Source organism: Arthrobotrys flagrans (genome assembly GCF_004000055.1).
Source record: "Arthrobotrys flagrans strain CBS H-5679 chromosome Unknown unitig_15, whole genome shotgun sequence".
Classification (NCBI taxonomy): domain Eukaryota; kingdom Fungi; phylum Ascomycota; class Orbiliomycetes; order Orbiliales; family Orbiliaceae; genus Arthrobotrys; species Arthrobotrys flagrans.
This window is the reverse complement of record NW_027137545.1, coordinates 5,078,144-5,105,431: the sequence shown is the minus strand read 5'-3', so window position 1 is coordinate 5,105,431 and position 27,288 is coordinate 5,078,144. Positions and strand designations below refer to the sequence as shown.

General features: G+C 47.0%; 10 protein-coding genes across 10 annotated transcripts; 6 read left to right on the top strand and 4 right to left on the bottom strand.

Annotated features, from left to right (window-relative positions):
• Positions 1-519: 519 nt before the first annotated feature.
• Positions 520-3,015, top strand: DFL_001394 (uncharacterized protein; the record flags this gene model as incomplete). The annotated part of the gene is made up of 5 exons (XM_067630008.1): positions 520-687; positions 763-1,362; positions 1,418-1,563; positions 1,631-2,460; positions 2,519-3,015. 5 exons carry the CDS (start codon positions 520-522, stop codon positions 3,013-3,015), a joined length of 2,241 nt encoding a protein of 746 aa, XP_067495973.1.
• Positions 3,016-3,635: 620 nt separating this feature from the next.
• DFL_001393 (uncharacterized protein) lies at positions 3,636-4,741 on the top strand (the record flags this gene model as incomplete). The annotated part of the gene is made up of 2 exons (XM_067630007.1): positions 3,636-4,427; positions 4,508-4,741. The coding sequence occupies 2 exons, from the start codon at positions 3,636-3,638 to the stop codon at positions 4,739-4,741; spliced, it is 1,026 nt and encodes a 341-aa protein (XP_067495972.1).
• A 1,542-nt stretch (positions 4,742-6,283) lies between these two features.
• On the top strand, positions 6,284-7,526 carry DFL_001392 (uncharacterized protein; the record flags this gene model as incomplete). Its single annotated transcript, XM_067630006.1, has 4 exons — positions 6,284-6,310; positions 6,382-6,621; positions 6,696-6,870; positions 6,922-7,526. 4 exons carry the CDS (start codon positions 6,284-6,286, stop codon positions 7,524-7,526), a joined length of 1,047 nt encoding a protein of 348 aa, XP_067495971.1.
• Positions 7,527-7,647: 121 nt separating this feature from the next.
• DFL_001391 (uncharacterized protein) lies at positions 7,648-8,913 on the bottom strand (the record flags this gene model as incomplete). Its single annotated transcript, XM_067630005.1, has 1 exon — positions 7,648-8,913. One exon carries the CDS (start codon positions 8,911-8,913, stop codon positions 7,648-7,650), a length of 1,266 nt encoding a protein of 421 aa, XP_067495970.1.
• An 836-nt stretch (positions 8,914-9,749) lies between these two features.
• On the bottom strand, positions 9,750-10,887 carry DFL_001390 (uncharacterized protein; the record flags this gene model as incomplete). Its single annotated transcript, XM_067630004.1, has 4 exons — positions 9,750-10,224; positions 10,305-10,456; positions 10,531-10,641; positions 10,726-10,887. The coding sequence occupies 4 exons, from the start codon at positions 10,885-10,887 to the stop codon at positions 9,750-9,752; spliced, it is 900 nt and encodes a 299-aa protein (XP_067495969.1).
• A 1,057-nt stretch (positions 10,888-11,944) lies between these two features.
• Positions 11,945-12,666, top strand: DFL_001389 (uncharacterized protein; the record flags this gene model as incomplete). The annotated part of the gene is made up of 3 exons (XM_067630002.1): positions 11,945-12,027; positions 12,122-12,309; positions 12,416-12,666. The coding sequence occupies 3 exons, from the start codon at positions 11,945-11,947 to the stop codon at positions 12,664-12,666; spliced, it is 522 nt and encodes a 173-aa protein (XP_067495968.1).
• Positions 12,667-12,915: 249 nt separating this feature from the next.
• On the bottom strand, positions 12,916-13,900 carry DFL_001388 (uncharacterized protein; the record flags this gene model as incomplete). Its single annotated transcript, XM_067630001.1, has 3 exons — positions 12,916-13,152; positions 13,425-13,594; positions 13,639-13,900. 3 exons carry the CDS (start codon positions 13,898-13,900, stop codon positions 12,916-12,918), a joined length of 669 nt encoding a protein of 222 aa, XP_067495967.1.
• Positions 13,901-18,442: 4,542 nt separating this feature from the next.
• DFL_001387 (uncharacterized protein) lies at positions 18,443-19,936 on the top strand (the record flags this gene model as incomplete). Its single annotated transcript, XM_067630000.1, has 2 exons — positions 18,443-19,796; positions 19,860-19,936. 2 exons carry the CDS (start codon positions 18,443-18,445, stop codon positions 19,934-19,936), a joined length of 1,431 nt encoding a protein of 476 aa, XP_067495966.1.
• A 4,118-nt stretch (positions 19,937-24,054) lies between these two features.
• Positions 24,055-24,514, bottom strand: DFL_001386 (uncharacterized protein; the record flags this gene model as incomplete). The annotated part of the gene is made up of 2 exons (XM_067629999.1): positions 24,055-24,344; positions 24,409-24,514. The coding sequence occupies 2 exons, from the start codon at positions 24,512-24,514 to the stop codon at positions 24,055-24,057; spliced, it is 396 nt and encodes a 131-aa protein (XP_067495965.1).
• A 2,054-nt stretch (positions 24,515-26,568) lies between these two features.
• Positions 26,569-27,253, top strand: DFL_001385 (uncharacterized protein; the record flags this gene model as incomplete). The annotated part of the gene is made up of 3 exons (XM_067629998.1): positions 26,569-26,829; positions 26,921-27,125; positions 27,183-27,253. The coding sequence occupies 3 exons, from the start codon at positions 26,569-26,571 to the stop codon at positions 27,251-27,253; spliced, it is 537 nt and encodes a 178-aa protein (XP_067495964.1).
• Positions 27,254-27,288: the final 35 nt, after the last annotated feature.

Here is a 27,288-nt window from a genome sequence, read left to right as displayed (position 1 = left end):
TGCCTTCCCTTTTATCTGCATGTTCAGCGAGCGTTTTGTTTCTGTTTCTGCTTTCCGGTATGACATTAGAGGGACGGGCATTGGTAAAACCAGGTTGGATTGGATAGATCTTTGGCGTTTGGATTGATACCCGCTTTGCTTAAGCTTATTGGTTTCCGCAGCTTTGGATTATTGGATGCTATACCCCTAATGATTCTCTTAGACTAATAATAAAAATCCCACCTTTCCTTCTCTACATCAACATTCCTCTCCGGTCGACTCGTGATAAACTGTGTTGCGTGGTATACAGCCCAATCTAATCATTTAAAAATCTAATCTAATCTAATCTAATCCATCTCATCGCATTCCCCCCACAAAAACCACAACACCGGCCCGTTTCCCGCCAAATTTTTTAGAGACTGAGACGACTATCAGATTCGAAGGAGTCATAGATAAACAACCTCTCTTCCCCTAATTTAGCCCATACTGATTTATATCTCCATCGATACCCAAAGGGAAGCTCCTTTCATTCAATCTTTTATGAGGCCAACTTTGTCAATTGCGCAAAGGCATTCGAATTCCTTCAAACGAGTTTTACTACCATACAAAACACAGCAGCTACCACAATTCTACTGCCCCGCAACTCGTTATCGACCCATTTCGTTCCAATCATTCTTCACCACTTTGACTACACGCTACAATCAGACAGTCAGCATACCCCCTACATCATCACCAATCCCCCTTCGTTCTCCCCCTCATCGCCGTCTTCTAACCGTCTTCTAGCCACCTACCCCACAAATCCCCAAAACTTCCAAAACACCCCGCCAAAAAAGACCAACCGTAGCAACCCCCCAACCACACGACATGACAACCCTGGACGGAAAACCGCTCGACCGAGCGAACCTCGACACCCTCCTCCGTCGCCGAATGTTCTACGCCCAAGCATTCGACATCTACGGCGGTGTCTCCGGTCTCTTCGATTACGGGCCCCCAGGATGTGCCTTACAAGCCAACATCGTAGATACCTGGCGCAAACACTTCATCCTCGAAGAAGATATGCTAGAAGTCGATTGTACAATGTTAACCCCGCACGATGTTCTCAAGACTTCTGGTCACGTCGATAAATTCTCGGACTGGATGTGTAAGGATCCTAAGACGGGCGAGATCTTCAGGGCCGATCATTTGGTTGAGGAGGTGCTGGAGGCTAGGTTGAAGGGGGATAAGCAGGCCAGGCATCTTGAGGCCGGTGCGGCGGTTGAGGAGACGGCGAAGGAGGTTGAAGGTGGGGAGGATAAGAAGAAGAGGAAGAAGAAGGTTAAGGATATCAAGGTTGTTAAGTTGGAGGATGCTGTTGTTCAGGAATACGAGGAGATTCTGGCGAAGGTGGGATATAGGGTTACTGGGCTTTGTGGACATAGGGAGCTAACGGACCGGATAGATCGATAACTTTGACGGCAAGGATCTTGGTGACATTATCACTAAATACCAGATCAAGAACCCAGGCACCGGCGGCGACCTCGAGCCACCAGTCGCCTTCAACCTCATGTTCGGCACCTCAATCGGCCCCAGCAGCAACCTACCAGGGTACATCCGACCCACCTCCAAATAATACCCAAAGAAAGAACCCCAAACTAACATTGATATAAAACAGCTACCTCCGCCCCGAAACCGCCCAAGGGCAATTCCTAAACTTCCAAAAACTCCTCGGCTTCAACAACGAAAAGATGCCCTTCGCCTCTGCCTCAATCGGAAAATCTTTCAGAAACGAAATCTCTCCTCGTCAAGGTCTCCTGCGTGTCCGTGAATTCCTAATGGCCGAAATCGAACACTTCGTCGATCCCGAGAATAAATCCCACCCTCGTTTCCCCGAAGTCGCGGATAGTGTTACCCTCAACTTCCTCCCCAAGGAAATCCAACAAGCCGGTAAAACGACCACCATCAGAAAGACAATCGGCGAAGCTGTCCGTGAGGGCATGGTCGACAATGAGACACTGGGTTACTTCCTCGCCAGAATCAACTTGTTCCTCAAAAAGATCGGTGTGGACGAGAAAAAGGTCCGTTTCAGACAGCACATGGAGAACGAAATGGCACATTACGCCAGCGACTGTTGGGACGCCGAATTACAAACAAGTTACGGCTGGATCGAATGTGTCGGTTGCGCCGACAGAAGTGCCTACGACTTATCAGTCCACCAAAAGAAGACTGGTCAATTCCTGGGTGTTCGAGAAACCCTCAAAGAACCCAGGGTCATCGAAGAATATGAAGTTGATATCAACAAGAAAGTTCTCGGCCCTAAATTCAAGAAGAGCGCAAAGGCCGTCGAAGAGCGTTTGGCAGAATGCTCGAACCAGAAGGAACGTGAAGCTTGGTCTGAGACCTTAAAAAACGGCCAGAGCATCTCCGTCCTCGTCGAAGGTCTCGGTAAACTAGAAATCGGCAGCGACCTCGTCACCGTCGAGAAGAGGAAGAGAACCGAGTCTGGTACGTAACCCCCCACCCACTCTTCATAAGACTGGACTAAAAACTAATATCCATCCAGTCCGCGAATACACCCCCAACGTCATCGAACCCTCCTTCGGTATCGGCCGCATTCTCTATTCCCTAATGGAACACGTCTTCTGGACCCGTCCCGAAGACGCCGACCGCGCGGTGCTCTCCTTCCCACCCACCATCGCCCCCACAAAAGTCCTTTTAGTCCCGCTCTCCAACAACGTTGCCTTCAACCCTCTCGTCAACAGTATATCCTCCAAGATCCGAAAACTAGGTATCAGCAGCCGTGTCGACTCCTCCGGTGCCACAATCGGTAAACGATACAGCAGAAACGATGAGTTGGGTACACCGTTCGGTATTACCATTGATTTCCAGAGTGTGAAGGATGATACTATTACGTTGAGAGAGAGGGATACTACTAAACAGGTCCGTGGGAGTGTTGATGAGGTTTTGGCTCATCTAAAGGCTTTGGTTGATGGCAATGAGACTTGGGAGGAGACTTTGACAAAACTTCCAATTTTCACTGGGCAGGAGGTAGAGGAATAGAGCAAGATGGAAATATAAAAAAAACTACACTAGATTTGGATTGAATGATGTCTCTTATAGTCTGCATGAAATGACAATTCAGAAAGAAGGGGAAAGGGCTACCCATGTCCTCGTAGGCGTTATGCTGCTCTCGTATTACAAGTATACAAAATGACTAACCGATATATATTCCGAACCACGATGCTAACTAATATTCCAAACCCACCGGTAACACAAAAAGAATACGAATCATCTATGTATTAAACAGGGGTGCCTACATAGATGTCAAACCCGATGCTTACCATCCTTGCCACAATCTGATTCCTTGGGATTTCTCAGGATAAAAGCCAGCCAATCTCAGCCGCAGATTCTCGATTCTAGATGGGTTTCCTTCAGCGAAAATGTTGGAACGCCATGCTTATTTTGATTCCACGAGCGCATTTCGGAGGCGCAAAATATTTTAACGTCTTGAGAAAGTGAGATTGCGACTCTCTCCTCATAATTTTCTTCTTCTCCTCCTCCTCTTCTTCCTCGTCGAACTTTCACAACAGCGTGGAAAACTAACATCGATCGCTCGTTACACAAAGCCACAACCCCCTAAACAACACAACCGTCAATTAAGGTGAACAACACAAAGCAAAATGTCAAAACCCAGGGATCTGGAAAAGGATAGCACCGCGCTTCCTGACCTCTCGGACGTCTACGGCGGCGTCGAAGATACAAAACCCGTGATAGGGGGTGTATCCGAAGAACGTCACGATGCAATCGCCTCAAACCCCAAGAGCTCAGGCGGTAGTTCAGGCTCATGGTTCACCAAAAAGCGAATAATAATCATCGCGGTAATCGCGGTAATTGTCGTCGCCGGAGCAGTAGGCGGTGGTGTAGGCGGCGCATTGGGGAGTAAGAAGTCCTCTGATGGCGGAGGCGATTCTTCCGGTTCTTCAAATAATAGCGGTGATCAGACTACAAATGGTGGCAGTGGAGCAGCGACCCCTACTCCAACGAGTAGCCAGACTAAAGACGCCGGCAACAGCGGTTCCCCGATAACAATCCTCCCCGCTGCCGGCGCCACAGGAATCATCCTCCCAACCGGCGTAACAGCCGTCGCCTTCTCCGGCGTCCCCAAGCCCGCAGCCACCGGGTCCATCATGGAAATAAACGTCGGCTTCCCCGGCCTGACACCAGGATTCGGAATCAGCGCCGGAAGTCTGGTTGAGAACGGAGAGTTCAAGCAAAATCTAACGGGATGGGAGAATCCAGATGGTTGTTGGGATGTGAATGACTGGGATGATAAGGGATACCTGTCAGCATGGAATGGAGAACATTCTTCGGCTAGGGCGTGTGAGTTATCACAGACGATGGGGAGGAAGGATGACGAAGGGAAGGATACGGATTATGTTGCTAGTTTTCTGTATAGGAATGCTCTTGCAAACGTAAGTTTTTCTATTTGTCACAAAATAATACATGTCTTAAACAACCCTTCAAACTCTAACTCCGCGAAACATTACAATAGTCCTCAGATAACGCCTGGTTCTGGGCCTACATCGGCGACGAAGACAGAATGATGGCAGTTCTAGCAACAAAAGAGGGAAAACCGACGTCGGAAGATGAATGGAGTAAAGCGGCGTATAAATATACTGTTGGCGCGAATAAGAAGGCTAGGATTGTGTTTAGGGCGTTTAATGATGTTGAGTATTGGGAGGTATCGGAGGTTGCTCTGACGCCGTTGGAGTTGCTTAATACATGAGTTCAGAGCGGGGAGGTTAAGAGCATTATTAAATTTTTTTTTTATTTTTTTTTTGGTAATAATAAGTATACTTATTCATGATAATGAGATTTAGTTAATGGGTTGGATTTGAAGAGAAAGGCTGATGGATTTCGTGCGTCTGTGCACTTTGGTGCATATGCACTCTGAAAGATAAGATGCTCTTGGGTCCGCGGATCCGGGCCTCAAAGCTGGGGTCTGCCACCACCATCCCAAAAGCCTTGGAGGTTTATATCTAGCAATTCCCTGCATTTTGTTTCGAATCTTTGGAAAATACGAGCGATGTATCCCGTGGTTCTGTTTCTAACACTGTAATATCAATATCTAATTGGCCGACTGATAAGCCCCAAGGCATCCCACCACCCACCGCCATTCTTCATGCGCAGAAAACTTGTAAAAATTTCAGTTATTACGTAGTATAAACAGACTCTTGGGTTGCCTCGTACAGTACTTACATGCAGATTAACTGCGATTCCGGAATTCCAGACCAACATGCAATACCATGCACCCTGTACCGAACCCGGCACAGGGCACATGTATCTCTTCCCTTCTCATACATAACCCACAGGTTTATGAAGAAGTATTTTATCACCACCGCGTCTGAATCTGCACCTTCAATCACATTTATAAATTTATTCTATCACATATCCTTACAAACTTCCAACCTCACGAAAAGTCCCGGTTATATGTAGACTATCTTACCCTCACTATCTCTAGCGCGATAGAAGAGGGGTAGGCGGTGGGGCGCCTCATCCCTTCCAAGCGACCACAAGCGAATCGGATCCAGTCCCACGGGCTCCATCAAGACTAACCCAGATGGACCCGCCAGCCTATTCCCAAAAGCTGCACTCCCAAACGCACGTCTTCGAATCCCTAGCTCTGACGTGCAATACGAACCCGACACCCATTCCCCTGCATGCGCAGTCCAACTATTTCGTCACAAACAAGGCCAAAGCCTTCGCTGAAAGCTGCACGGAAATTACTTGAAGTGATTTCGAACCGACGGTCTAGCCTCGCAATAGAATTGTACCATTTTTGCGAGAGAAGCGCGGTCAAAAACCAAATCCATTTCCAAGGGCGTGATGGCTCCACCATCTCTCAATCCCGGTACTGCTCCACCAAGCGGAACGAATAAGACCGGACTAACATCTTGGGGGAGTAGAGTACATAGAATATGACAGATCATGTCATATCTATGAAACATGGCGCCCGCGGGGACCACCGGGCTAGCCCGCTTCTTTTACTAATGGGCTAGCTATAGCTTCGATAGAGAAAAGAAAAACGATGTCTTCAATTGTTTCGGCGCGAGAACCCACAGCTGTGCATGTTTAGCCTCCGCTGAAGAAGTAAGGAAGGGGAAGCTAGCCAGGCAGCTAGCTTTCCTTTTAGACCCCCGTTCCCCCGCTCGTGAGTCCATCTTCTTTCGTTTCCCCCTTGTTCTCTATATTTTATACCTCGGAAATATACATACAAAGATCGTCTTGCTGTTTTATAAAAGTAGTTTGTACTAAGATACATATCCAAATGGCACCAGCAGATCAAACCGTCCTCGTAAGTACCCCCCAAAATATCCCCCCATAACTTCACCACAACCCCAACTAATTTCAAAAAAAAAAAACCAGATCACCGGCGCCTCAGGCTTCGTCGGCTCCGGCGTCGTCCTGGCAGTCCTCAAAGCCGGCTACAAAGTCCGCCTAACAATCCGCGACCCTGCCCAAGAAGCATGGCTCAAAAAGGTTTTCGGCCACGAAGACCAAGTCACCTTCGTCGTCGTTCCCAATTTCCTAAAAGATGGGGCATTCGATGAAGCCGTCAAGGATGTTGATTTTGTGATTCATACTGCGAGTCCTATCCCCACGCCTGTAAGTGATACAAGATACAATCCCACTCTTCGAGAGTATAATATTGTGGTATGGGTGTTAATCTTTGGGGGCAGGAGTTACTACAACCGTGGAAGGAAAATTATATCGACCCAGCGGTTATACCCACCCAATCCCTCCTCTCATCCGCCACAAAAGAACCAAAGATCAAAAAGGTCGTAATCACCAGCTCTTGCATCTCCTTCATCCCCTTCGACCGTTCTCAGCTCGGAGAAAGCCGCACAGCCAGTGGTATGTCCCCCCTACCCCAATAAAAAAAAACCCTCTAACCCACTTCAACAGAAGCAACCGGCAACCCCGCCGTCGGCCCCCTCTCCGAATTTTCAAACACCGACTTCGGCTTCCCATTCGGCGCCTACCACGGTTCCAAGATCGCCGGCGATTTGGCAACCTGGGAATTCCACGCCTCCAAAAAGCCACACTACTCGTTGATCAGCATCCACCCCGACTTTGTCTACGGTCCCATCCGTGTTTTAAAATCCGTCAAGGACATTGACAACCACCACACCACCTCCGCAATCCTCTGGCGAGAATACAACGGTGTCGACGGTTTGCTGAGATTTCAAGATATCGATCATTCGGTTCATGTCGATGACGTAGCCGAAGCCCACGTCAAAGCTCTAAGCGACGAAGTTAAGGACGGTGAAAGGTTTTTGTTATCTGCGGGTGAATTCAGGTGGGATGATTTGTTGAAGCATGCGAAGGAGAAGTATCCGGAGTTGGGATTCAAGTTGAATGAGATCCCCAGCTGGAAGGATGGGTGGAGTGCAAATTATTTTAAATTGGATGCGAGTAAAGCGGAAAAGGAATTGGGGATTAAGTATAAGGATATCTATCAACAGTTCGATGATCTGGTGGATCATATCAAAACCCTACCTAAGGAGTAACTTCCTTAACAACCGCAGAAACGAGTCAGTTAGCTAGTTTAAACCTCCCTGTATTATCCATCTAGCCCGAACAAATACATATATACAAGTACTCGAGTGTATATCTATACCATTCCCCTAGCTAATACCACCCGAAATGCCCCAGCGCCCCCCCATACCTCCACCATCCCCCCTCCACCATTCCAATCACGCTCAAAAAACTAACCGGTATAGGCTCGATATCAAACATCCCCCCCTTCGCATACTCCTTCACAAACCTATACCCCGTCGCCACGAGCCAAACCATCGTACTCGCCCACACCACCGTTTTCACCACCACCCCCTTCCCCCTCCCCCCATCCCTTCCAAAAACCACCTGCTGCGCGCAAATCCCAATCGGCTGTAGCACCAAAAACACCATCGCCCCACCACCATCCCTGCTCTGCATCCGCGCCCCCACAAAATGCAGTATCCCAGACAACAGAAACGGAATTACAACTTTAAGAGCCTTAGATTCCACAGTATCCGTCAAAAACGTAAACTGCCGTCTAAACAATCCATGCCATGCTATCCCCCAGAAGTCGGCGATAGTATACCACTCTTCCGTCCAAATCCCAAACATATCCGGCCAATCCCCACGATCCTGTCCGAATACCCCCACATAAATAACCGCACAAATCGCATGTTCACCGTTGATAGCCATCCATATCGCAGACGCTCCAAACACCGTTCTTACCGCCCCAGAAAATAAAGTATCATGAGCTAGATGATTCGTAGCTGAAGAAAACCATAAATCATACCGACACCAAGCCAACAAAAAATCGATCAAAACCCACGTCATAATCACCCTCGCCAGTCGGGTAACCAAAAACCAGCGCTTCGACATTCCCGCAACTTTCTCTCTTCGTTTTTTTAATACCGTTGGTTCGAATGGTGTATTCAACATTCTGGGGTTACTAAAACACGCGCCAGCCCAGTCGAACCTTTGTCTCCAAGTTGCGTTTAAGGTAGGACATGGTTTATCGACTATTGTAAATATCTCAGTAAGAGGTACTTCATATCGCCGGGGTATAATAAAGAGTATATCGATCCCTTGGAGGGTGAGAGAAACCGCCGCGGTGCCGTATCCAAAATTAATAACCGGAGATGTAAGGTGGTGACAATACAGCGTTGCTTGTATCCCTATCCCAACTATGATCGGTACGACGATGGCAGGAAGAAGCGTTCTGATAGGCGAGGTCTTGGGTAAAGGTCCGATGATAGCGAGGGTAATATGTTGGAGAGCTATTGAGATAGGGAGAAGCCAGAATGATGCGCGGTCTGCGGGGGGAAGGTCTGGGAAGTCGTAGGTTGGAGGACGGGGGTAGTGCCGAACATTGTTCGGTACCAACGGCGACGCGAACAGCATGGTTGGTGCGGTGGGTCCGATACGAGGTAAGGTATTATGCCGATGCAAGCGATAGAAAAGCTCTCCGCAGCTGTTGCAGGCGAAAAAAAAGCCGTAGACAAAGGGATTGAAAACCCTATCTCCTTAAAAAAATGTGATATCGAGATGTCAAGTCCACCCCTTGCAGTCGTGTAACGACGTCCAGATTACAGCCTTGTTCTTGCGCGTCTGCGGCTGATTATCTATAACTATTGTGGAACCCAATTGTCAGCAAAGATCCGGGTCACGTCGGGTCAGATTCAACGAAGGTCATACAACTACCTGTCTATGGAAACTGCCGTGAAGGTTGAGCCTTTCCAAGTTGTAATGTTGTAGGACGATTTTCCTTCCATATCTCTGGCGAATGAGGCTGGAGGTCAGCACTATCACTTGACCAATTCGCGCGCCGATCAGCCTTCGTCCAGGGCGAAATGGCCATTGATCCGGTTGGTCCGGCAGAGTTGAAAATCTAACATTCGAGGCCCGCGACTCATTTTTCGTGCATGTTTCTGACTTTAGTGAATGAAAGAAAGAAAGAGAGATTGAAGTAGAGAAAAGTAATGAAATATCTTTGGAAGAGTCGGAGGGCGCGCTAAAGTAAACAGGACAAACCGCTAACATGACATAAGCTACCTATCAAGATCCCCTTTCTATGCAAGCACAAGCAATGGCTTTTCGACAACTGCACCCCTAGATCCAAAATACTCTAAAATCGTAAGACAAAAATGAAAGAAAGAAAAAGAAACCTCCCAATACCGAAAAAAAAAAAAAAAAAAAATTCTTCTAGGAAACCCCACCATCCCTTTTCATGCCTTTCTTTAATACCGATATCCCGTATTATACGGCCCCTCCGGAAACTCCACCGGCTGCTGTACCGAATACGGATCCTGATGCCCCGTCAACGGCGTCGTCCGTCCCCCATGAATCCCATTATCGCTCACACTCGCATTATGCTGATTCCTATACGCATCCCTCCTAAAGTCCGCATCTTCATCATCATCCTCCCCTTGCCACCTCCCCTGCCCCACCGCCGTGCCCGACAACGGCGCATAAACACCGCCGGGGGTCGGAGTAACGCTAGCTGGTTGATGATATGGTGATTGCGGATGTTCATCTTCCTGGGGGTCGAGCATGTTATGGTCGTCTTTATGACTAAATGCGTCTTGGGTCGTGGCTTCGACGTCGTTGGTGGCGACGACACCGGGTCGAAGGTGCGAGGTGAATGGGAGGTTTTCTTTCCAGAGGAAGTAGCAAGTGTAGGCGTACATTCCTGTTGTGATGGCCCAGGTCAGGCTGTTATGTCAATTGTTAGCGGGTCGTCATTTCCGAGGGAAGTATCACGATGGCTCCAAAGGAGATATTGGGGGTCTTACAAAACTACCACACCGAGGCCAATCGCGCCTTTAGAGAGGTCACAGATTTTGGGTGTGCCGTATACTGTAGTCGCACAAGTTTTCGATTCGCCCCTTGAGATTCCTTCATTGTTGTGAACTGCCAAAGAAACGAATCCCGCGAACCACAAGATCTGAGGGTTTACTGGCGTCAGTACTCAATAATTCTTTGCGAGCTGTATATGAAGCAATGGTCGATCGACCGTACCGTCAACAAGAAGCACAAAACCGACTGTGCGATCGGATGCGAGAATCTAACGGTCCGCGGCCACCTCGGCGTCATAGCCGTATAAATTATAACCGGCACAGAAATAAAGCACTGCCCCCGAACATCCCCAAGTCAGCAATTCCCCTCCACGATATCCAAAAGCGATCAAAAAACCGGAAGCTCCGTATTCCTTACCAGCGCAAACATCAAATTTGCAGCACCAGGCGAACCACCCTTCTGAGCCTTCAATGCCAACAGAATAACCCAAACTATGAACATCGCCAGCCCCTGAAAGCCATGTGTGTAGAAGGCAGCCGCCTGCAGCGTTCCAATCTTTGACAGCGTCATCCTCGCCATTTTGGAAGTGTTTGTATGCGATGGTCCGGGTTGCTAGGCCGGAACTCGAGTATTGGTTTCCTCTTTGTTTGTGTGCGGTGGGGCGCCGTAACGTAAGCAGACGTGGTTGGAGATGCAGACGCAGACGCAAAAGAAAAACAACCAATGCAAGCCAATGGAGTATTCCGAATCGCCGAGTGGTATTATCGGAAGGAGAGAAGTATCGCGGTTTGGAGAGGAAGATGGAAAGGGAGGAGAGAGTAAGAGAGTGGGGGGAAAGAGTGAAAGAGAGAGTGAAAGTAAGCTGAGATAGATACAAGCTAAGCAGAAAGTGTGTTGGTCCTGACCTCACAGGCGCTGCTGCAGGCCCCCTGGCGAGCTGTGCAAGGCCGAATCGAATTTAATTAAATATAATTCTGCGTGACAAAAAGTTGTCCGACGTTATAATTAACTATTTGTTGGTAAGTAAGGAAGAAAGTATCTTTGTTCGAGAAAATATCTCATGAAGGAACATTAACCAACTACCCAGGTACCGATGAAAAACTTTATTTGCATGGACAAGAGCTTCGTGAATTTCAAAAGTTCAAAGGGCTTCTCGTCGTCATCAAAATAAAGCCGAAACAGGCACAGTCTGGCTTAGCCTCTGCGGAACCTTTCCTCCCCAGACGCCACCCAAAAATAGCAAACCCTCCACCGTTGGAGGATCAACCAAGCAAGACACAGCCCGCTTTCACGCGGCTCTGATTTGAGATTTCTGTGCTTCAGCCGCTGCAACTACTTGCTTCGTTTCGTTCTGGTCATTGTTTCCCATCTAGGCAAGCACGGCTTTCGTAAGTTCAGTGTTTGAGGAATGACCATGGTCTTCTTACACACGTTCCAGCCTCACGTCGGCCGACGCCCACGGGATTCGGAACATGCAGGCGCAGGGGTATGGATTCGAGCGAAAAATGCTTGGCTTGGCTGGGTATCACGGGGTATTGGCATGGATCGAAAATACCGTAGCTAGCTGGGGTACTGCCCCGCAACCGTATACCGTAACGACTGCAAAACTCCGTCAACCCGATAGATATCAGCGGCCATGGAGGGGGCAATATCTCCAGATCCCGAAGTGGAGGCCAGAATCAAGCGAATAGAATCTACACTGGTCGCTCTCGCTACAAGGTATTCAACCACAACCAAAACCGAAGACTCCTGCTATGTACGGTCAAAGCTTCGTTTGTCAATATATTTATAACGCTTCAAATTCGAAATTCAGGGTACATCTCACCGGCCTCGGAATTCTAAATATCAATGCTCGCCAGTTTAATTCCCAAGCCCGCGACCCACAAGACCAACTACAAGCCCTACAAGTAGCCGAGTCCGATGCCTCCCAGACTATACGCTATCGTTGTCCAGATGACTTCCCGCGCACCTTGATAGAAGCAATTAGCTTGCGGTGGGACGGTAAGAACCCGTATTCTATATTTTTATTCATATTCTGGAATATATAATGTATACTTTAAATATCTACGTATGAATTCATCTGACATCACCCGAAACTAAAATATAGCAAAACGGCTAACCCAACTACTGGGATTCTACCGCGTAAAGATATTCAAACCTGGCAATCACGTATATACTCCCTCCGAAGATCCCGAAGAAGGGGAGGAAGGGTATCATAAGTATATAGATGTGGACGACGAGGACCAAGTAGCAGGTCATTCAAAGGAATGTTTCACCTACTTTATCACTTATATCGGGTTGAAGCGAAAAGTCGTGGAAAGCTATTTACCATCTACTGAGCGGCGACAGACTGACTAAAAGTCTGTATTGGGCGGATTTATATACTTACACCATCGCTGTTCATAATGTGGAAACCCTTTGCCCTAGTAACTAGGGTATTTTTGTTCAACTGAAACAACACGGCCGTGCCGAAAATCCAACAAGCGCCCTGCCCGTCTATGAGTTAGTCCACTACCCGCTAGGACCAGTCTCGGTCTATCTACTATTTACGTAGTTGCTAAAGTCTCGCAAACTTCTTGATCGGATCGTACTCTTCTCCCTACGCTTTCACCTAAACAGTTCATCTTCCTCCCGATAAGTAAACTGTTGCGTAGACAAATCTTGAATATCCTCCAAACTCATTGCATTCGGATTCTTCGCCCTACCCTCCGCTCCCATCCCCTCTTCCTCCTTGAAAATAAAATCTCCAAAATCTTGATAAACCGGTTGAGTCGGCCGCTGATCTTGACCCCCTTCCACCTTGAAATCCTCCCCGAATTGCTCCCAGTCCGCTACATCTTCCTCCTTCAAAATATTATCTTCCAAGAAGCCTCACTGAAACGGTCGGGCCGACCGCTATTCTTCGTCTTCTTGCACTTTAACATCTTCCCCTACCTCAATCTAATATCCAACTGATACGGTAACCCCTGCGCCGGATCCAACTCCCCTTCCGTTCCAGGTAACGGCATCAACTGCTCCATCAACATAACCATATTCTGTATCGGCTGTATCCAACAGGTGTATCAACCCACCGCCTTCTCAAAATTAAAATTAAAATTAAAATCAATATCTCTTACCCCGCGTCTATAATCCGGATCATACTTCTGCCGATTCAACATCTGAGTGTATACCGGATTATCGGGTACCTTCTCTATAGCCGCCTGAACCCGCTGTTTCCCCACCCGTGCAGCGTAATTAATCCACTTCGACTGCGCCTTGAACACTCTAATCTTCTTCTCCACCGCATCTGTGTCAATCGTCAAAAATACGGTGTCCTCGTTCCCATCAGACCGTAAAGGACAGTCTCCACCTCCGGCCGTGTTATCCGTGTCGCTACAAACAGAGTTCTTTCATTCGATTCCTCGGCCGGAAGATTAACCAAATCCTCTCCAGCCTCTTCTTCAAGAGGGTTGTACTGCTCCCAAAACGATTTCATCTGACTTATCGCCCGTTTAATAGCGTCTACTATCTTCATTGCCCGCGTTGGTGCTTCTTCCAATGTTTCGCGAATATGTTTCCCAACCTCGTAGATATCGTCCACATAGTGTGACATAGTGATGATGTCGTCTTGGATGAGTTTATAGATGCCTTTAACGTAAGCATTAAAAAAGCCAAGCTTCTGGGTGAGAATTCGCGCGCGCCGGGATGATCACCTATATATGGGGAGGGACCTAATGGACATCTGGTGCGGAGTCCTTGGAGTCATTCCATTTGGAGGGTGGTGTAACTTAACATTTGGGAGTTTTCGAGACACCAGTCTTCGTATTGCTGGCCGGTCACGGCGATGATTTTTGGGGGGTTCTTTGGAGAGTTCGAAAACGGTTTGCTGTCGGGGCGGATTAATATCGAGGTCCCGGTCGGCGGATGAGATGATTTTGCTTGGGTCGGGGCATGTTGAGGGTTGGAAGAAGAGTAGAAAGGAAATTATAGATGTTAATTAGGATATTGCAAATGGCGACGGCATGGCGTATTCATTAGTCTGATCTATAGGTATCGAATACAACAATAGTCGAACAACATAAAAATCCATCGAGATATCTACCTATTCATGAATTTGAAGACTAAAACCAAAATAACGTGATATTCAATGTTTTGAGTCTAAATATTACTGTGAAAACATTTCATGTAGTATTATGTTCGAATCCTAATCGAAATTACAAAGAAACTGCGCGAAGTTGTCAGTAGTTAACCTCGAATGGGAATCTCACATTATACATATCTTAAATTTCTCTACAGATCAGTCTATACGTTGCGTCTCGGCTAGTCTGGTCGCGCAACTTGTGTGTAGCCATTCAGCTCAAGATCTCCAGTAACGCAAGTCCCAAAAGCTTTATTACACGCCACAAATCCCATGGTGAGCCACAAACTGGTGGCACCACATGTGGCGTTGCAACACATTACACTACAGTATTTTAGGCCTCAATCTTACGTTACACCAAGGCTTTCTAATTCACATATTATTATATCCAAACCACGAAATCTCGATGTCGAAATCATTTTCTTGAGGCATATATACTATACCTAACGACCTAAAGTTAACTGGTTTTTACGGAACTAATCCTCTCACTTCTTCGTTCCAATACTCTATTCATACTCCTCGATCAAGATCCGGATTAATCTCCATAAGCTACTGATATATATCTCTCCGGCTGATAGGAGGATGCATTGAAGATTAGCTCAATATCTTGGTCTAGAGATATAAACGCTAAGTAGACGTCAAGTTCCCACTGGCTAGGGATGCACATGCACTCGCATTAGGCGACGGCAGGTATATATATTCAGGGTTAACCGCCGATGCACACCTCAGTACCTGCGTCTATAGGGTATATATAATGACCAGAAACCACGGTGCGATCGTCTACGGTACCATAGTACCCAGCGGCAGTTGCAGGTGTATACATGTGGCTTGCGTTGGATGAGGTGCGATTCTTCATGATGTCGACATGGTAGCCGCTCGATGTTTTCGTGATGTGTTATAACGTTGAGGCGCCGACGTCGAAGCTCTGGCTGGTCTGCTTTCCTGAAAATTTTGTTAATTTTGATTTTGCAATGGTTCTCTGGGGAAACAATAAGAGTATCTTGATAGATGAGCATGTAGACTGTAGGATCTAGGAGAATGCTGTTTGGGTGGAGGTAGAGTCTGCTCCTGATTGATTACTGATCGATTGACTGGCGGTCGGTTACAGAGATTTCAGTGCTTCTGAGGCTGAGCTTCGACTCTAAAGAACTTCCAAGAACAATAACCCCAACTGTAAGTCAGCGAGACATGAAGCTGTAAGATATTTGTATGAAAGAAAAGAACAGTATCTGAACAAAAAAAGTGGGCGTCACAAAACCCTGAGAAACAAAAATTCCAAAGAGAAGTTCAATGACATGATCGTGCTCAAAGATGAAGTCACAAGATATCTAGCTCCAAGCTCCCACAAGCAGAAACCCAAGTCCAATCAAGAAAGCTTGGAAACCCCCTACCTAGACAAGCCGGAGCAACCGGGCCAAATTACACTAGATGGTGTTTTAAATCTTGGGAACGACTTTCCCAAAACCTGGTTAATCGGTTCTAAAAAGTCCCGTCTTACATATTTGAATCCACAAATAACCAGGGAAAGAAGGGCGCGTGTGTGCATGAACGTGCCCCATTTTGATGAGGGATTACAATTGTGTGATCCAAGGTAGAATTGGATGGAGGTTTAAAACTGCTGATTTAATTGTGAAGCTGGTAAAATTGTAAAACCCGATTTCAGCCGCTGCCTTAATTCGTCAAAAATAGTTTCTAGATCTGTATCTAAGAAAAGCCCAAGCCAGAGTAAGGCCGTCTTCAGTAAAGGCTATGGCCGCCATGTGACCATTTCATCGGAACACGGCAATGAAAACTCCATGCCCTAGTACTGATTGGATCATGTCTGTCTAATGCGTCGTCCTCCCCACCGCCAAGCTCCGATAGAACCGGGTTAGGTTTGACTTTTAAAACGATAAAATTGCCGGGTCATGCATATATAGAGTCTAAACCATGGGGTAAATAGCTCGATCGATTTAGCCTGGCTTCAATAGTCATCGGTTTGTCAGAGGAGAATTAATTGAATGTTAAGCAGAAAGGATAAGCATCTAGACTCAAAGAAAAATAAAGCCTTTAATGAGTTGAATCAGAGTTTCATTTGCAGCACGCAATGCTATGAGCGTTTATTGAGGTGGATATTTGGTGAGGTGGCCCGTGATCCTAGATGGGTGAGGCCTGTTTCTTGTGAGGGCTAATCTACCCGGAACATAAAATTATCCGGAAATGCAGCGGCGCCTTGGCAAACGTGGGTAGGGGAAGCAGTGCGGAGCTAAGGCGGGACAAGAGACGAGAGAAGCTGATTATCTTGGGCCTCAGTGATATGTTTTCGTGTTTGAAAGAACATGGTAGATCAGGGTCTATTTGGGAAGTCCTGAAACTTTTCCAAGATGGCGTGCACAAAAATCTTTTTAATTGAGAGCAGCAAAATAATCCCATCACAGCAATGAACTTGAGACGGAAAGCGGGTGTCCTCTCCAGACAGTCTGGTGTCCTCGTCCTATCGATAGAAGCTTCAAAGCTCCTCTATCCGTTAACACTTATTGATATGGGTATCGATAAAATCGATCCTGCTATTCCATGGTGTGAACTTCACGTCATAAGTGGGGTACGTGCGTTCGTTTCTGTCGATTAGCAAGCACAATTAATAACCTTTCGGAGCATTTTCAGTGCTATTCCGGCAAATACGGCTGTTAAAAATATGAAAAGCCTTGCGGAGCACTTTCTGTATTCGGGACTGAGATCTAAAAACGTATTAAGCTGGGGAATCGTGACTGCATTTAGGCCATGGGATAAAATGGCAGCCCAGATCTTGTCCCGGACGGTGGGTTCTCAAGGCGTCTTCCGGAGTGATCCTTGATATAAACCATTCGAGAATATTTTAGAGCCTGTTAATTTTAGTGAAGAAACTAGGGATAGCTAAAATCAATGGCAGATCAGTTCACTGTCATGTCGGAGTCTAGGAATGGCGTCCCGCCTGCACCATCAAAGGTTGAAAATTGTGTTGGGGTTGTGGCAAAGTAGGTCAGTGTTCGTACTTGACAAGCACTTTTGCTGCTGCAGGTACGACTAGTCATTTTGGACGTGTGGGCGGTTACTCGGAACGGTCAGATCTGGGATTCAACATGCAAACCCTGATGATCGTTTTCTGGAAGGCTGGGGTGGTGGGTCCTTCGAAGGAAGTTTTTCCGGCTGAATTGCTTCGAAAAGGCTTCTAGCTTGGTCGGTTCTGAAGTCACAAGGTCTTGGACTGATTCTAGGCGTAGGTTCCTAAATATTTCGTCTGAAGATGAAAGGCGTGTGACAAACGCCGTTTGCTCAAAGAGTACCTTTGGAGGGCCGTAGAGGTCTACGCGTGCCAGGTACCCAATATCTTGGGGTTGAACTTGGCTTTTGGTGACGCCTGTTCGCGACAAGGGTCGCCTGTCTTGAGAATATCTGGGGTATGTTACAGACTCCTGATTCCCCAGTGATGCAAACCCACACCAATGTTCTTGGTGTATGGAAAGCCGGCCCGCGCGCAGGGCACCTGATCAAAATCGCCAACGTCAACCCAATATCTGCGTTTCATGCGTCGCTGTTTGTGATAATTATGGGAGCTGATTTTTCTTTTTCGAGTAAATCTGCACCCATTGTCAGGTATCCCTACCCTCGCAACGTTCCGAAGTCTTTGGTCAGGATCCCACAAGGTGTTTGTGTAGTCCTTCATCTGATCAAGTTCCAACATGGGCGTGGCGGGCCAGGCTCTGGCTTCTCCACCCCCAATATCCGACTCACCGACGGATCTCAGCAAATGCGTTCCCGCAAGAGACTCTGTGGGGAGCACTAAGCCCTAGACTCGATGGCCTTGTTACATTCAATTAGCGCAGTCTCAATTGATAATGAATATGGGGCTGGTACGTTAATCTTCTCGATCTCATCGATATATAAGGATCAGCTTCCTCCCACTTCGTCCTGACTTTTTTTCCTCAAGCCTGGACTTCACAACAATCTGACATTCCTTGATTCGGAACACATCGACATCTACGCTTGGCCGTACTCGCAATGAAGTACTCCTTTGCCCTTAGCGCTCTTGCGCTCATCTGCGGTGCATCCGCTCAACAGACCCTTTGGGGACAGTGCGGTGGTATTGGCTGGACTGGCCCGGCGAACTGTGTCGCCGGCGCCGCTTGCTCTACCTTGAACCCATACTATGCTCAGTGCTTGTCTGCCGCTGGTCAACCAACAACCACTGCTGCCACCACCCCCCGCACCACTACTCCAGCTACCACCCCAGCTACCACCACCCCCCGCACCACTACTCCAGTTACCACTGGAGTCACCACCCGCACCACTCAAGTTACCACTCGTGCTACTGGCGGTGCCGGTAACCCAATCACCATCAGCGGAAATCCCTTCGCTGGACGTAAGCAGCATTACAATGCTTACTACTCCTCTGAGGTTTACAACATTGCCGTTCCATCGTTGGTCGCTGCCGGCAAGGCTTCTTTGACCGCCGCTGCTAAGGCTGTTGCCACCGTCCCAACTTTCGTCTGGTTTGATACCATTGACAAGCTTTCCCAGCTTGAGGGCCATCTCAATGACATCCGTGCTAAGCGTGCCACTGGTGAGGACACCCTCGGTATCTTTGTCGTCTACGATCTTCCAGACCGTGACTGCGCCGCCCTTGCCTCCAACGGTGAGCTTTCCATTGCCAACAACGGTGTCAACATCTACAAGACCCAATACATCGACCCCATGGTTGCCATCTTCAAGAGGTACCCAGATATCCCACTTGCCTTGGTCATCGAACCCGACAGTGTTGCCAACATGATCACCAACATGGGTACTGCTAAGTGCGCCAACGCCAAGACTGCCTATGAAGACTGTATCAGCTACGCTGTTCAGAAGTTGAACTTGCCGAACATTGCCATGTACCTCGATGCCGGTCACGCTGGTTGGCTCGGATGGCCAGACAATCTCGCCAAGTCTGGCCCATACTACGCCGATATCTACAAGAAAGCCGGTTCCCCAGCTTCTTTCCGTGGTCTTGCTACCAATGTTGCTAACTACAACGCCTGGTCCGTCTCCACCTGCCCACCATACACCCAAGGTGCTTCCATCTGCGACGAGAAGCGATACATCAACGCTTTCGGCCCTCTCCTCCGCTCCAACGGATGGGATGCCCACTTCATCGTTGACCAGGGTCGTTCCGGCAAGCAGCCAACTGGCCAGGGAGAATGGGGAGACTGGTGCAATGCCATCGGAACCGGTTTCGGTATCCGCCCAGACACTCCCACCAACGATGCTCTCCTTGATGCCTTCGTCTGGATCAAGCCAGGTGGTGAGTGCGACGGTACTTCCGATACCTCCGCTGTCCGATACGACTCCCACTGCGGTTCTTCCTCCTCCCTCAAGCGTAAGTTTTACAATCCTCCCTGAATTTGGACTTGAATATCGACTAACGTACCTTTCCAAACAGCCGCCCCTGAAGCCGGTACCTGGTTCCAGGCCTACTTCGAGCAGTTGCTCGTCAACGCCAACCCATCCTTCCCGTAAATTCTTAACTCGAATGATGGGGAGCAAGTTGATGGAGAGTATGGTGATCTCTTCTAGCATCCTGATATATCATCTATCCTTGGGTGATATCTCTGGACTGTCTGGACGAAATATACATTTGTGAATAGCCCTTTCCCTTTCATTGTTCATAATTGGCATATTGCTTCCTTTCAGATCAAAATCTTGCGATGGAAGGAGCCTTTTGTATATCACACTTTGTTTCGACCTGTACATATAAATAGATCAATTTGTGTCCTGAAAACTATTTTCATCATCTTCAATGTCGTGCTGTAAACTTGCCATGCTGTGCAGATGGCATTTTGTGTTGGTCTTTAGAATAAAGGCTACTGTTTCCGAAATCGCGAAGCTAGCGCCTTCCTAGCGCAGTGCCATGGAAGTATGTACGTGGTGGTGTACCGAATATGATTATGTCCCTAGTATGAGAGTATGTGGGCCGGCTTTGAAGTCAAATATGCAGTCGATTGGAATAGCTAAATACTGGCGATGAGGAAGAAGCTGTTGATCTCATGCAGGAAGAGATGAGTAAGACGCGATTTGTTGACTGCGAAGGCTGTCGTTTGTCCAACACAACTGATAGATGTTGCATTTTTGTCAATGCTACGAACAAGCAGTGACGAGACTGAAGTGCTGATTGAGTAACGCTAGAGCTTGATCAATTGAGATTCCTTACAAAATGTTATGAAACTGATGAATATTTCAGTAACCGGAAGACTGTCTGCAGAAGTGCAAGGTGTTTTTATGCTATTATATCAATAACTTTTTGATGTACAAACCAGCTCGCGCCACAACGGAAAAAGTATTTATATACAGGGTTATAAGAAAATGACATTAGCAGAATGATGTTCCAGCTAATCGGAGTAGATCGAAAAGCTGCGCATTTAGTGCTAGTAGCCAGAGAGCTTGTACTCGCAGAGAACTTTGCGGCCGGTGGCGCACTTGTGGGAGGAAAGGTTGCGGCAAGATTCAACGATCTTGTAGGAGGTGCTGGACTGGCAAACTCTGGCACGGTCGGCGTACAAGACGGTGTCCCAGCCGGCCGGTCACTTGCCGTTGCACGAGGGGGCGGTTCCGAACCACTCCTGAAGGACGCGCTCTGTGTGGAAAAGGAATTGTTAGCTAGTTGAGTCTAGTATAGGAGACTATATCCATTACTCTAGAAGATTAAACATACTAGGTCCGAATGGCGGTGGGCGAGTGGGTAGGTTGCCGTAGGTTGGTGGGTTTGGGGTAGCAGCACCCATGACGGCTGGGACAGCCATGATGACAGCGGTGAGAACGGCGGTGATTTGCATTTTGAAGGTTTGGTTTTGAGTGAATTAAACTCTTAACGAGGTAGGTATAAGTATAGAGTTTTAGAGAAAAGTGAGCGAATGGCTATGAGATTCTGAAGATGCTTGTGAGGATGAGAGAAAATATCGTCGAAAGGGCAGGTAAAACGGGAGCTTTTATAGACAGAATTGACCGTATACCTTTCATACTTGCCATATTTTGAATCGCCAATGTAGGTCGATGCCGATAGATCGTCGGAGCCACCCCGCTAGACCATCTTGTCATAGATTGTAGTGATCTTTTTCGGGATGTGGAAGTTTTCCTGAAGTCTCCTAGGGGGCTAGGGTTGAACTTGTCGTAGCTATCGCGTTCTAGAAAGTGATAACCGACCCTGGGCCTTATCGTAATCCTCCTCCAAACTTAGTGGTATCGGCATAGTAACCCACGGCTCGTAATGTATCAAAAATAGGAGCTAAGTTGAAAAGTTACCGTTCGGTTCGAAAACCGTGGAAGCCCGTTGGCCCAGATTAGGCTATCCCGGCCTATCAATGCAAGGAACCTTGTTCCCGCTAGCCATTTTAAACCGGGCGAGGCCTTCTGCTTGGCTGGTTGTGACCGGGGTACCGAAACTAGTTCCAAATTGATTCTTTAGCGAACCCTGTCATGTTGGATAATGAACCAACGCACCTATGCATGATATGCAGAGCAAAAGAGGGATCTCAAATCCCAACTGCTTGCACGAAATCAACTGGATGCAGATTAGATGAAGACAAAGATCCGGAAGGGTGATTCCGCAACTAGGGCTATGATTTTGTTTATCTGATTTCTTCGACCTTCCACCGGGTGAAGCGGAAAACTTTCACGTGTCGATCACATTTTAAAGTCTTATAGCTACCTTGAAACTGATTTTGCTCCCATCGGCGTTTTAACTTATGTAACCTGCTTCCCCTTAGAGGCTTAGTTATAATAAACCGCTCAGAATATGTAAGACACGGAAGATAAAGATGCCTTGGTATAGCTTGAAGAAAACTATAATTAGAGAAAGATAACTACGATATCATCGCTTCCGTCCGTAGTTATCCTCGATCTGGTCATAAAGCTGCTGTAGCTAATATTGGCAGCTAAGGCATCCTGGAAAACCCCACACTCTGCCCTACCTTGAACGAGAAAAAAGAAACAAATCTTGTTTCGGCTTCCAAATATACCCTCAAGACATAGTTTGAATATACTCGACATACTACTTTGGTGCGCTACATCGGCCCCTATTAGGAGGTATGTAGATGCTAGGAAAACTTTGCTCCAAGGCAGATAAAACCGTAGCAGAGCTTTCACGAGTGGCGGTGGCAACATTTCGGATATGGGGCGAATTATCTTAGGAGATTTAATCCGGTACGGCTATGGCTGCGGCCAAGATGGCGGAGGTCCCCGTGTCATTCTCCCTTGATAGTTATCGCATATCACTCGTCTATGGTTTCTTCATAGTAAGATTTCCATGAATTTAGTGACTTTAGCGGAAGGCACAGAGATATCGGGTATCTCGCTAGTTTAGGTTTCATCAATGGACGGGTATATGTGCAGTTCGCAAGTTTTCGGTGCGTTACTATCAGGATACAAGAAATTTCTGATGAGATAATGAAACGGCAAGTAAACGACATGCAGCAAAGTTCGGGAAGCAATGCATTATGTTAAACGATAATGTGCATTGTTCTCTCGTCGATACGAAACTTCCATTGGCTGTTTTTCTAGATCGCGATATAAATTCGGTACAAATTTCTTTGCGCAAGACCCATTCGAAACACTAGCCTAATATAGGAATTCTACTAGTATATGATCGTCTATGCATCTGCATGCGGGTGTGTAGCTATGGAGCTGCATCTTCGCACATGCCCTATCGATATTGGGGGGCGACACCTACGATTACCCCCAATCAGTATTTCAGGGAAAACTTTCTTCCAACCGAGCCGTCGCGAGACGCGTTCTGAGGGGATAGGCCCATCTAACGTTTTAGCATTTTGCTGTCGTATTTCTATGTGTTGAATCACACATTAGAGCTAAGATGATGCTAATACGAACTCGAGACAAGGCCTTAGGAACGAGTATATCCAACACTACCTATAGATTTGAGCTATAGATGGTATTCTGGGGAGCTTCCACCGTATCCGTTCGTAACAAACCCCATATGGTAGCTTATCTTCGTACCATCGCCAAAAATTAAAATTTCTGATCCCTCGTATGCATGCTGGCCTGGTCTTTTGATCCGTCTTTGAATCACCGTGTTATAAAGGGGCCCAGGCTTTAAATCCCTGTGCTGATCATATCAATATGAATCAATGCCTGCTCCCTGCAATCCGATTCGTCTGGACCTTGGAACAAGGCCGGCAAGAAGGCGTCTCGCCGAAGGATTGTCTTCCGTTCCGTTGCCAAGGTAAAATAGTCCCATAGGAAAGTAGGAATGCAAGAGGGCGGTAACGAAATTACATAAGGTCGATATTGATTCTTAACATATCGATGCATGTGTATTATATCGCGAGTGTATGAGGTACGTGTACATTGAGTACCCCAGTTCCCCGTCGTTGCGCCACCGTCAAACGTGCATAGCACGGACTAAGTCGGCAAACATTTCCTTACGCCAATTGATCCATATCCACAGCAGCAAAATGTCGATCGAAGTTTTAGACACTAGAATTAATTCCTGTTGTAATTATTATTGTTTCTTTGTTACAAGACTTCGGTGCGCTCCGTACAAAGCAAAGTATTAAGACTAATAATAGGAATAACAAACACGTATAGCTCTGGCCGGATTTGAACAATTAAGTATGAAGACCAAATCACAAAAAGGTATCCACGAGGGTGTTTTTCAATGAGTCTGTAATGCCCGCGAGGGGACCGCTTGTGACCAAGCCGAAGAGGCCTCCTAATAAACCATCACCACCCGTAGCAGGTGTCTCTGGAGTTGTAGCTCCTGTGGCCGGTTGGGCTGGCTGGGCTGGCGCTCCTCCAGGAAGCAGGCTCCCTAGTAAATTTGCACCAGGAATAACCCCAAGGAGGCCGCCAAGTAAATCCCGACGATGATGATGAGTGGGGCCTTGGAGGCCGATTGGTTCTGTGTGACCATTGGCTATAAAGCTTGATGTTAGAAAAGTGGATAATGGAATAAATAATTCTAGCGCTGGGATAATTACCATTGCTGAGTTCGGCCCTCGCATTGATGCCAGTCGGTGCAGCAAGAGACATGGGTGAGTTCGCGACCAAGAGCGCGGCGACGGAAAGTCCAGCGAATACCTTCATTTTGTTGAATTAAGAGAGAAAAAAAAAAAAAAAAAAAAAGGTATTAAAATGGAAGTATTATCGAGGTGAATGGAATCAATCGTCCTGCGACTGAGAGGTAATGTTTGCTAACGAATGAATGGTAGTGAAGCGACCTGCACAATATTGAGATATTTGACAAGTCGAGATTATTGCTCACTATTATATACTAACTAATTAATACTTCTAACGGATTCTTTATGTCTAAGACCTTTATGCGATCGTGTAGAGTTCCTGTAACAGACTGTCGTTATTTTTACTTAGCGGTTTAGCACTAAAACATCAACCTGCTTTTCGGCCTGCGATATCATACGATCTTGGGGTAAAGCTTCGCTTCGAAGCTTCACACGATTATGAAGTGGCGGCGCTGCGCTCACGAATTTTGCAAAGCTATTCAGGTTCATGAGGAAGAAAAAAAAAAGGAATACAGAGAAAAATTTTGGAATTTGCCCCCCATAGAATCTTTGGCTTTGTGGCGCTGTGCTGGAACGTTTCGCCCTTGCAGTGAGTTCGCGAGCTAGGCTGGATCGCTTCGACTAAACTTTCCCGATGTGAGTTCCTCAAACAACAGAAAAGCTCCGTTGTTCGCCAAAACGAGAAAAAAGAGCCCCTCGTGGGCGGCCGTAGCTGTCAAGACGATGTTTTAAGATGACGCAGCTGGCTGAAATTTGGGCTCTGATTCGCGCGACTAAAATTAAAAACTTCATGGATTTATTGTCTTAGCCAATTGGCTGTAGATGCAATGGAATTAAGAAATCTCATTATATTGATTTTCCAAGAATCGATATCAACACACTATCGATACTGCCAACATTCAAACCAATGAAATATCTCGCATGGGATTCGGCTCGCGGACGGACTGCTGCAGGTTGCATTTGTATCAAGCGCGGTTGAAAATATTGATTACATATTACTATAACACCCCGAAAATCTATGAAAGTGGCGGATATATCGGTTTTCGAAGCTTCGAATGGAATGCCTCACCTCTTTCCCATAGTTTTGGTCTTCTTCAACGACCATGTTGGAATTTCTCGCTGACATATCGATAGTATAAAGAAAACTTGTTACTAATACAACCCGTGGGATTACAACAGGCTTTAGTCTTCTTCCACAATTACCTCCATGCCTGACGACCACGCTGTCCCGGCCTCCAGCGAAGCACCGTAATCAAGAAAAACCAAATTGTAAAATATACAACTCGAGCTCCAGAATCCCGGAGAACATTATAACGTTCATAACTCTATCCCCATCGCCTGAATTCTCCCAGCCTTGAAAAATATAGACCCCACCCCACGTGGTGCCACCAGGGCCGGGGGCTTCCTTGCCTTGTAACTCCGATCCGAGAATATTTGATGTCGGGTCACTAGGCTAGGGATTCTTCGTATACCCAGATAATATTCCAGAAGCTTAATTAGAATAAAGCAATTTTAATGGCAATGAACCAACCGGGTTTCTCTCTTTGTATTTGCACGGACGGAAATGGTGGGGCCCTCGAGCTCGGGCTCTTAGTTACCTATCGGCTGATAGCTGAATCTAAGTCGTCCTACACACTACAATCGTAAATTGTTAAATGGCAGAGATATTATCGAGTCTTGTAGGTACGAGAAGCTGGTGCAGCAGCCCGCATTAGTTGAAATTCCTCCCAATATCATGATACGGAATTACGAAGTGGGGGTTTCAGCTTCCGAAGGCACATACACGATAGTACTTCGCCGACGGCTCTAGCGGCATCATGGGCGTCAGGCTTTGGACTCATGACGGATAGATTGCGGAATGAATAGCGGCCTCATGAAGTGAGCGACTGGATGATTGAGCGGATGCTGTCAGGCAAAACTTTGAGGGCCAGACTACCACCCGAGTATAGAAGAGGAGTGTCTATAAAAGGCTATTATTCTGCCTTCAGGATGGGATATCTCTAGAACAATCAACAAGACAGCCTGAATAGCAAGCAAGTTAGAAAGATCGTTCATCTATCAGTAATATCTTAATTTTAATCTCATCTTTTTCTTGTTTTCAAAACTAACTATCACTCCAAGATGTTGAACCTCCTAAATACCCCCGTTGCTCTCCTCGCCGCCGCAGGTAGCGTATATGCGCAGCTTCCACGGCTTCTTGTCAACTATCCCCTCGGTCTTAGCCCAGTCTTCGACGAAGGCTTTTTCGCTGGTACTGTTGCGCCATCCGCCACAATTCTTCAATGGGCACCAGGCAAAGCTCCCCAGGCCTGCGTCAACGAACTTGCATGGAACAACTGCCAATCCGGCCGTGCCTTTGTCTATAATGTTACCTATGCAGATGTATGCCATTCTCTTGTCTATTTTGCTGCCCACTGGAGTAGTCATTCCTCGCATTTTCATGATATAGTTTATATATTAATATGCTTTGTAGTGTCCAACCCCATGGATCATGTGCCGCTGCGAGAATGCGGACTTGAGTATCTACCAAATGACCAATTTCTTCGGCCGCATGCCAGTTCACCTTCGTAGCACTGTTCGTAGAGAGAGTGTAGTGCCTATGCTATTACTGGCCCTGATGATGGTGATATTGTCATGCAAGGAAACTGCAATACCCAATCGGTTTGGCTTCATGAGACGTATGTATTGTTTTCTCTTGACGGGCATTCCGAGTAACTACTAATAAAATATTATAGTGGTCATCAACTTGATGCTCGAGGCCTTGGAACGGGCGTTGGATTCAGCATTAAGTTTCGTTCAATTATAGACTTCGCTTTTATAATGGTGATTTTCATATGCTGT